We start from the raw sequence: 10,348 nt of genomic DNA on the forward strand, positions 1-10,348 counted from the left end.
TATATATATATATATAAAATTCTATGTCTAGGTTGTGTATAGATATCAATATTAATTAATTTGGGGGCGTGACAATTGGAATTGTGGAAGGATGGTGATGCGGGCTGCCAAGTGGATCAAATGAAAAGAAAAACAAATGAGTTTGTCGTCTTTAAATTTACCAATTAGTTTTTTTTGTTCCAAATGTGTTATTTGAATTAGTTAAGAGTTTATGTTATGTTTAGATAAAATTTTCATATTTTAAATTTAGATTTATAAATGTTGTAGTTATTTGTTTAATAACTTTTTTTATAGTTCTGCACTTAAAATAAAGAAAAATGAGTTTTTCATAACGTTCCGGAGTTTATAGGAAATTGGAGTGTTACAAATTGTAGCCGATCCCCTCCCCCAAAATAAAATATAATTAAATAAATGTGTGTGCGCGCTTTATGCAGTTTAAGAAATACCTATGGTAGTCCCCACATGTCCATAGATTGAGCATGACCAGCAACAATGACAGAGTTGAAATGAGTACCCCACAAATGATATCTCCTACATGATGGAAGATCCTATTTAGAAGTAACTAATATGCAAAGACAACTTATTTTGGTGCTTGTGAAATCTCTTCAATTATGAATCTTAAATAAAAAGGGCAACAAAAGGAAAATACTTGCTAAGTTCCATAATACGTAAGCATATTTATCATTTTTATACGTAACAAACAAATAAATAACTATTTCTTTGAAAAAGATTATAGTTTGTGAAAGGAGAATATAGCAGGACATAGCAAAAAAAATCTTGAAAAAGATGATAAATGATGTGAACCGGGTTAGCAAGGTTGCTATCGAACCCACAGGAATTGACATCGGATCCCAAGAACACCCAAATATGACCAAGGTTTAAGACTTAACTTGTGAACGATGAACCAAACAACCGAAGGTATATTAAACCAACAACCCTTGATCACAAATTGTGGAATTGAACCAATAAAACTATGAACAAAAAAACCCAGCAAAAACGATGCTTGAAAGACCCTTTGATTAAATAACCCAAAGATCCAACCCGATATTTTTGAACGCCACAAGAAATCACTTTCTTGATAAGTTCGATTTGCCCATTGACGAATAAGATAATTGAAGCGAAAATCTTCGAGAGAATTTTATTCAATAATTCATATGAAAAGTCTTGTGTATTACAATGAGAAAATAAACCTATTTATACTAAAAACCTAGCAAGTAGTTTGAAAAGGAATAAAACTTTCAAAATATAAAAGTTACCAAAAATAAGAATTCTATACAAAATAAAACTCCTAAGAATATAGAAATTACCAAAAATAAAGAATTCTAACCAAAACTAACAACTAGTGAATTTTGGAAACTTTCCCCTGCCGAAATTGAAGTTGCGGATCATATCAGTCCCTCCCTCTTCGAAAGGATTCAACCTTGAATCCAAACCTTGAATGTTCAAATTATAGCCTTTATCTCCAATCACGCAAGAACATGAAATGGTCCATCTCCCCTCGGATGCAATTTGGACTGCTTTTGAATTCAAACCCTTCTTTTTCATATGTAAATCCAATCTCCTTTACATGGATCAAAATGTGTATGTTTTGACGGCTTCCTCTTGCCATTTTGTGATGTTCTTAGAATGATTTCAGCTGATAAATCACCGTTCATTTTTCATGCTTTACTCGACCCTGGTGATTGTAGTAATGACAATTCAAATTGATACATATTTCCCGACATACCAATTTTGTAGTTCAATCCACTGCATATGAACTCCTTGCAAACAAATTTCTTCCATCGCATTTGAAACTCCGTTGTCTCCTCGGGAATCACAAATTCAATCTCCGATATATATGATATCTCCCAAGCAAGATGCGGTTGTTGCTGAAGTTTATCCACCAATTGATGTTCGATGCTCGGATTGTAAGGGATTTCAATAGGATTATTTTCTGAAATTAAATCTTCGATGACCTGCAAAATAGCATTATTCAAAATAAGGAGGGAAATGTTAGTGTTCGCCAACTCCTCCTCAATATTAACCTCATCTTTATGCAAGCTCACTTCCGATTCCCCTTTCACCTCCAACGACTCCCCTTTCTTTTCAAGTTCACTCTCGACTTCCTTTTCACTCTTTTGTGGCTCTTCTCCATTTTTCTCACAATCAATCACCTCGCAAATTTTACTTTTACTCTCTTGCGCCTTCATGTGATTAATTTGAGATTTAACCTTGTCACGAAGCCCTGTTACTTCTAATTTGAAATCCCGACTCACCAACTCACTTGATTTACTACACACATGCTTCGCACTAGGTGTTTTCTTTTCCCTTGGACACTCAACCCCATAAGATCTTCTATGCATCTCCCTAAATTCTTGCTCACCTCTTAATCACCCTCAACTCATCCCAATTCTCAATCAGCCTCTCACCATACCTTCGCCTAGATGTTGTCAATTAATCCCACCAAATTGTAGCATAATCCACAAATGAGTTCACAACCAACTTCAACTTTTTCTCCCCGGAGTAATTATGGCACTCAAACATCAACTCAACTTTTTCTTCCCACACCACTACACCTTGGGACCACTCATACCCTTAAATTTTGGGATTGTTGTTTTCATACTCCTATCACCACCATATCCATAATAATTCGTATCCCTTCTTCCAAACCTATCGCCTCTATTTTTCATACCCCATATTGCATCCTCAATCCACGCATCTTCATCACTATCGCTACAATATTCATATGCACCACAAATTTCATTCATAGGCTCCCATCTATTCCTTCTCCGTACATTAGACACTCCAACACATTGATCTTCATGAATATTTTTCACTTTCATATCCAGACTGTCTAACTTATTTCCCACATTCTCCATACCCACCAACAACCTTTCAAATCACTGCATCATCCTTTCTAACATTTGGAATTGACTTTGACACAAATTTGACGTTTTCTTTTTAAACTTTCTTTTTTCTGACTCTTTTTTTTCTAACTCTTTTTTTTTTTTTTTTTTACTTTTTTACTCAAATTTTTTTCCCGGTACGGCATGGACATGAACAGTAAAAAAAAATTTTTTTAAAAACTTGATGACGAAAAACAAAAACACTAATGACACAAAGAAAATGCAGAAAACAAAAGAACTCAACAAAAATAAAATAAAAACTGGATATAACCTTGATCTTAGTGTCTTAGCTCTGATACCAAATGATGCGAACCCAGTTAGCAAGGTTGCTATCGAACCCACAGGAATTGACACCGGATCCCAAGAACGCCCAAATACGACCAAGGTTTAAGACTTAACTTTTGAACGATGAACCAAGCAACCGAAGGTATATTAAGCCAACGACCCTTGATCACAAAGTCTAGAAATTTCACTCGGATTGTGGACTTGAACCAATAAAATTATGAACCAAAAAACCCAGCAAGAACGATGATTGAAAGACCCCTTGATTACATAACCCAAAGATCCAACCCGATGTTTTTTAACGCCACAAGAAATAACTTTCTTGATAAGTTCGATTTTCCCATTGAAGAACAAGATAATTGAAGCAAAAAGCTTCAAGAGAATTTTATTCAATAATTCATATGAAAAGTCTTGTGTATTACAATGAAAATATAAACTTATTTATACTAAAAACCTAGCAAGTAGTTTGAAAATGAATACAACTTTAAAAATATAAATTTACCAAAATTAAAAATTCTAGACAAAATAAAACTCATAAGAATATAGAAATTACCAAAAATAAAGAATTCTAACCAAAACGAACAACTTGTGAATTTTGGAAACTTTCCTTGCTGGAATTGATTGCGGATCATATCAATAAAACTTTGAAAAGTGGTGGCCTTCAATATTTTAGTTTTGAAGTCCTTTGAGTAGATAAATTCAAATTTAAAGGAACCAAAAATGGAAAACTGTGCAAAAGAAAAAATGCTAAAATTTTTACTAGAGTAATCTGGTTAAGTAATAATACAAATTACAAACTTATTTTCAAACATGTTACAAGCTTTTGTATGGCAACAAAACATGATTACCCGTCGATATTTCTCACGAGTTCGCTCGTTCGAGATTTATCTTGTATTAATTTACTATTCATCTATTTTGTTATTTTTTGGAACAAATAGCTGCTTCGACTAATGAACAAAAGTTTTGTTTTTTTTTTTTTTTTTTTTTTTTTTTTTAGTTTCTTACTACGCAATTGTTAGCAAATGAAATATCACAAAACCGCAAGAAGCCATCATCATAACCCGGAAAAATATATGTATATTTAATAGAAGCTAAAGCAATGAAACTCAAAATTACATCTCAATCACTACATAAATAACCAAAAGAAAAAAGTCAATCCAAATTTAGGAAACAAAGACAAATATCAGTGCAAAAAAAGAAAAAATAAAACACTAACCTTGGTTTATTAGAAGAAGTTTTTCTTGTTCTTCCTCGACCAAACAACTTTCGTATGGTACAGCTACATCCTCGTATCTAAAACCACCACAAATATTAAACCAAACAAACTTGAAGCTCCAAAAACCACCTAATCCGACACTTTCATAGTATACATGTATTTGAAGAGATGCTCAAATTCCTCGAAACAAAAATAACAAAATGGTAAAAATGAGTAAAAGAATAAAACAAAAAAAAAATAGCAACCCGCTCCCACCAAAAATAGGTCATAGTAAAGCCAAAAGTTTTTAGGAATGCAAAGAGTTAATGAACAGAATGACAAATGAGGGCATGAAGAAAAGTAATATTCCTAAATTTGATTATACTGAAAACTAATCTCATATCATGACCTTAACTAATCTCATGGCACTAAAAAAATCCAAAAATGAAGAATTTCCAAAAACAAAGAATTAAACAAAAAAAATTAAATCATCCAAACACCATAATGCATTCACGAAAATATTCTACACATTCATGAGACCCACTTAATACCAACATCCTGGAGTCAACAAATTCAAGCAAAAGAAGAAACCCATTTACCTATGAGGCCGAGATCGTACAATAATGATGAGATTTCTTTATCTTTACTTGAAATAGTAGCAGTGGATATAGTGCAGCGGTTGTAAATCGACGTCATGCAAGAATTGGTAAATGATAGTGGTAGGCCGATGGCATTGTTTAGGTGGCACAGCGACGAAGACGGCGGCAGATTTTTGGAAAGGAAAGGGAAGATTTTAGATGGAAAATTCAAGGGTTTACTTTCTTTCATTTCGTTTGTTGTAATGGAGAAGAAAGATAACAGGGGTGTGTAATAAGAAAGAAAAGCAATAAAGGGTGAGAACATATTTTGTCACAGTAACTAAACCCATTCGTGAACAGTGAAAACCAGAAAAAAGTGTGAAATGGATGGTGCACAGATGAATAGTGTTTGACCCATCCAATCTTTTAAGATAGTATATGAGTACTAGTTTTTTTACCCGTGCATTGTGTTACATTGGAGGTAATATTAGCGTTTTGAACGTTAAGGTTAGACGGTAAATTATATGACAAAATTTCCTCACACATTTTTGTATGAATGAAATAAGGTTTCATAGAGATATTATGGTCAATCCAAAATTTGAACGAAGGAAGCAATAAATATCATGTGGAAAATACCTCTTAAGAAAAGTTCAAATTTACAAGAGTAAAAAAATACATTTACAGCTTGGAATATAGCTATTTAAGAATTTCGTCGAGTTTCTTTTTTCCTGAACTGATATATAACTAAACAAAAACCGCCTACATTTGAAATACAAACATATAAGCAAGTTGCAATATTTGGGAAGAGAGAAAATCAACCGAACCAAATATTGGTAGCACTTTACCGTATAATGGCTACAATATCAGACTTGACAGGGGAGCCACGTGACATCCATATCAAGTATTATGGTTGGAATTTTGGATACCATTAGTATAGATGGAGTTTGTCCATTGGCCAAGACAAAATTTAAGCCACCAACCTGCAAAAGCACAAAAATCCAAGGAACAAAATATATAAGTACACACTTTGAAAATTCTCAAGGCAAAATCTCATAATATTTAACAAAAATTACAATTTTATTAAGCAGAATATTAGTCGAATACTGATCATTAATGGGTGGTAGTCGAATAAATAAGAAGCATTGAGATAAGAAAATAAAGACTCAATTATTGGCATATTGTGCCTCATCTCTTCCACGATAAGAAGACCTTCTAACGCGACCTCAAGGTGACAAACTTCGACGTCAAGGAGAACGGTCGCAAGGACTCAAAACTCCTGATTCAATTAACGTCATTCAAACATTGAGTTAAAAATAACAGTCAAAGTTCTTTATTCTTTCCCAAAAACGAAAAACCTAGCAACTCAATATATATTACCTTCGTAGCAAGGGCTCCTGCAATATCTAGGAGAAGTATGATTCTTATGCTTTCGAGAACCTCCATGGGTCATGCACTTATGGACAAAATGGTCATTCTCACCAGACTCGTAGCATTTTAAATCAAAACCAGAACGATTGTACCCCCTACCACCACCACAGTCACTGTCGCCGCCATTACCACCAGTCCATCGTCGTGACGACTTCCATCCCTAGAATTGTGAGAAGGCTTTATTCTCTAGCCATTTTTACCTATTTCAATTTACAAGGATATGATTTCTAGCATATTACATAAGAAATTTAACGTCAGAATGTTGATTGAAGAAAATACAGCATGATAAAGATAACAGGTAAAAAAATCCAGCACATAAAAAAATTAACATTTCAATATTGAATAAACATGAGATCTAATAGAAATTGTTTTTTCTCTAACACTCACCAGACCACTTTACTGGAAACCCTCTCATGTACTTTGGAGAACATGGATGCAATGCAAATGTCGGCATTATGAAGGTTTACTTGTGAAGATTCATGTTGAAAGACCAATAATAATATATATTATTTAAATGCATGCAATTTTATCACTATTAGGATCTTTCTAATAGGATGATGGTCAATTTTCTACACCATAGCTAAGGCTAGGTCCCATTGTGTACTTGTAAAAATGTGAAACAACTAAATGTCTTCTAATTGAAATTCTAGAAGTAAAATACAGTAGAATATATACAAATTATCGTAATATTGAACCCACTAAATTTAGAGGAATCTTCTAAAATCTAGACACATCAATCTTCCAGACCTTTTGTAAGGAACAAAAGTCTTAATTGGCACAAGCTTATAACTATACAAGCTTATAACCATACATAAATCTCACCTGATGAAAAAATCATATAGCATTTTTCATCATGATTGTAAGGCTTTTCTTCTTTGACAAGTAATCGATGATATTTAGCATTGTGTATTTGCAACAATTAAAATTTTCAATTCATGAGATACAAGAATGAAATTTTTTTTTTAAATTGGAGTTAAAGTTTAATAGTATAAAATATTTGCACTTATGCATATAAAAGAAGAGGACGGTGACAATGAGATAGGATGGGAAAATTCTCTCTCTCTACATGCCATCAGAACATTTGTCTCAATCACCTGTTCCGTCATTAGCAATTGTCATTGGCAACAGGAATCCCATTAAAGCTAAGGACAATATTTTAAGTAAACTAAACAACAAAAAACCGTTTAAAATTGTTCAATTTATATCATAAACTTAGCTTAGGGGATAGAATAAGTTTCGAATCAAATAATAAGAATCTTAAAATATTTATGAGGTCGTCAATGAAAATATAAGAAACGACTATTGCAAGGCAATAAAGAATCTAAGATAAAATACATTGTGCAAAATACAAACACTTAACAATCATAATTAATCAATTTCATGCATAAGGATATTGTGAACAAGAAGAAAGCATAAACAATTTTCACTTTACCGATGTCTCAATTAGCCTAGGATCAAAAGTTGGATGAAGAGATGTCTCTAGAGTAATAGCTCGAAAGCTAAAATGTGCGGGAGGAGAAGCTATAACAGGTGCAATAATAGTAGAGGGTTGATTACTGTAAAAAAAAATAAAAAAAATAATAATAATAATAACAACAACAACAACAACAATTTCAACAATTTACTATTTGGAACATTAGGTCAATTAAAAATTGTCAAAACATGATGAACACACCCAGTTACCATTTATTTCAGTTTGATAGTAGCAGCATGTGGCACCATAGTTGTAGTTGATTAACTAAATAAGACATTTCATAGAATCAGACAATGTCTCTATTTATCTCTTTTAGGATAAGTGTTCTAGTTGTTACACAGAGTATTGATTTGCTAGCTTTTATGTAAAATGGGCAATGTACTTTACCTTATAATGAAAGTAATTCAATAAGTGAAGAGTACATTTAAAGGCAAAATTTTATGATCTAAAAAGAAGGTATAAATTTAAAGGGAAATATTTTTTTTTTTTAAGGAATAAGCTGATAAGAATTATCAGACAGTAAAAAAATTTATTTTTTAGCAAGATGTGAAGCGAAAAGATCCCTAATCTCGTACTACTTCTATAGAAATACGTAAAAATTCAATTTGTGTATTCAAAAAGAAAACAATAAAATATTATAGAACTCATCACATTGATAAAAAATATTTCCAAAACTATACTTCACTGACCTTATAAGGTTGTATTTTAACCCTTTTTTCATATTTCTTCTGCTCATCTGTAACTTACTCCATGTTAGTTTGCTAAGTTGTTCAATGTAATCTATCGCATGAATTCAGAAGGTCCTCGAATTATGTACAACCAAGTTATTCTGCATTAATATAGAGGAAACAAATTTAAAAAGCAGATATATGATAATCCATTTTTGTTCTATTGAATTTAATCTCAGATTAGATATGCTAAAGATTAAAAAGTACTTACGAAAATGTTGTAGATCTATGGATGTATGAATGAAAGGATTTCCTTGTAAACAACATTTTTAGTACATGTATTGTGTAAATTGTCAATATTTGATGGTTTAAGCAAAACTTTAATAGACGTGCTTGTTTTAGCTCTTGATAATGCTACGTAAAGCTGACCATGACCAAAAACAGGTTCTGAAAGATACAAACCAACAAAATCAAGTGTTTGATTTTGTGCTTTATTTATCGTCATTGCAAAGTATGGTCTAATTGGAAATTGAGTTCTTTTAAATGGAATTGCATTCTGATTAGTTTTAAGAGGTATAAAAGAAATTCTTGGTAAAAAAACATGCTTTCCACAATATTCGCAACTTGTAATTTTAGCAAGAATTACATTCTTCTCAAAATTTCGACAAGCAATGTGTGTTCCATTACATAACCCTTCAAAAGGATTGATATTTCGTAATAACATCACAAGGCAATTTACTTTGAGCTTCAATTCATGTGGCGGGATACCATTTGAGGTCAAACTATTCAAGAAATCTTCATGTATGCTTTGTTCTGATTTGTCAATTGCTTCATCAAAACTATAATATGTGAAAATTTGACCTAAAATTTGTTCTAGTAAAATTTTGTTAATATGATCAACATATTCATTTATAGACGTAAGAATAACTCGATTTGTCATCTCATGTAAATTATCAGCATATGCTTCTATATTTGAAAAAACATGATTTATTAAATTTTTTAAAGATGTAATTTCATCCTCAAATGGTAGAATAATACTATCTGGAAGCTTAATGCAGTTACAAGTATGTTCTTGCTCCGTTCCATCTCCAATTTTAAGCAACTATTTACAAAACGTGGGATCCAACTTTGCCCTCGTGTTCTTAATCAATTGTAGATGTATATACAAAGGCCATAGATCAAAAAATTAAGCTAGCTTTCATTATATCTTCTTTTTTTCCTTTAGGTACTTCTGGTAGAACTTGTCGAAAATTTCCTCCGAGAACAACGACTTTCCCACCAAAAGACAAATTGCAATCGGTAATATCTCTGAGCATTTTATCTACAACTTCAACACTAAAACGATTTACTATGGGCGCTTCACCCCAAATTATTAATCTAGACATTTTCAACAAAGCTCCTAAAGATGATTGCTTGCTAACAGAGTAGCTAACTTCACCAAATTTTTCCAAAGGAATTTTAAATCTTGAATGAGTTGTTTGACCTCCAGGTAATAGAGATGCAGATATCCCAGAAGATGCGATTGCTAAAGCAATTAAATTTTGATATCTCACACCAGCAAGGAGTGCTTTATATAAAAAAAGTTTTACCTATTCCACCTAGACCATCGACGAAAAAAGCACCACGGCATCATATGTAAATTGTTGTTCAATGTTTAAGCTTGCAGCACAAACGCACCCTCCGTTAATATCCAAATTGGTTGTCTCCTCTCTAACCATTCTTCTCAACCTTTCATTCTCATCTATATTTATATTGAAAGGCACTATTCCATAGTGATTTATATTTTTACCCAACAATTCTAGAATAGAACTAATGTCTTGTAGTGCCCGTAGTTTAGC

At 32.3% G+C, this 10,348-nt stretch overlaps 1 protein-coding gene across 3 annotated transcripts; it reads right to left on the reverse strand.

The window, feature by feature from the left end:
• Positions 1 to 4,224: 4,224 nt before the first annotated feature.
• Positions 4,225 to 8,666, reverse strand: LOC111386043 (serine/arginine-rich splicing factor RSZ22-like). Of its 3 annotated transcripts, XR_002701152.1 has the most exons (5): positions 8,532 to 8,666; positions 7,801 to 7,924; positions 6,318 to 6,528; positions 5,786 to 5,920; positions 4,225 to 4,460 (listed from the first exon to the last, which is right to left on the reverse strand). XR_002701152.1 is itself a non-coding variant. In XM_023010497.1 (4 exons), the coding sequence occupies exons 1-4, from the start codon at positions 8,576 to 8,578 to the stop codon at positions 5,838 to 5,840; spliced, it is 465 nt and encodes a 154-aa protein (XP_022866265.1). In that variant the 5' UTR covers positions 8,579 to 8,666; the 3' UTR covers positions 4,225 to 5,837. The 3 variants fall into 3 exon arrangements, 2 of the variants coding, with proteins under 2 accessions (XP_022866265.1, XP_022866363.1); XM_023010497.1 differs by having other exon boundaries at positions 4,225 to 5,920; XM_023010595.1 differs by having other exon boundaries at positions 4,225 to 6,216.
• Positions 8,667 to 10,348: the final 1,682 nt, after the last annotated feature.

Source organism: Olea europaea, chromosome 1 (assembly GCF_002742605.1).
Source record: "Olea europaea var. sylvestris chromosome 1, O_europaea_v1, whole genome shotgun sequence".
Lineage (NCBI taxonomy): Eukaryota > Viridiplantae > Streptophyta > Magnoliopsida > Lamiales > Oleaceae > Olea > Olea europaea.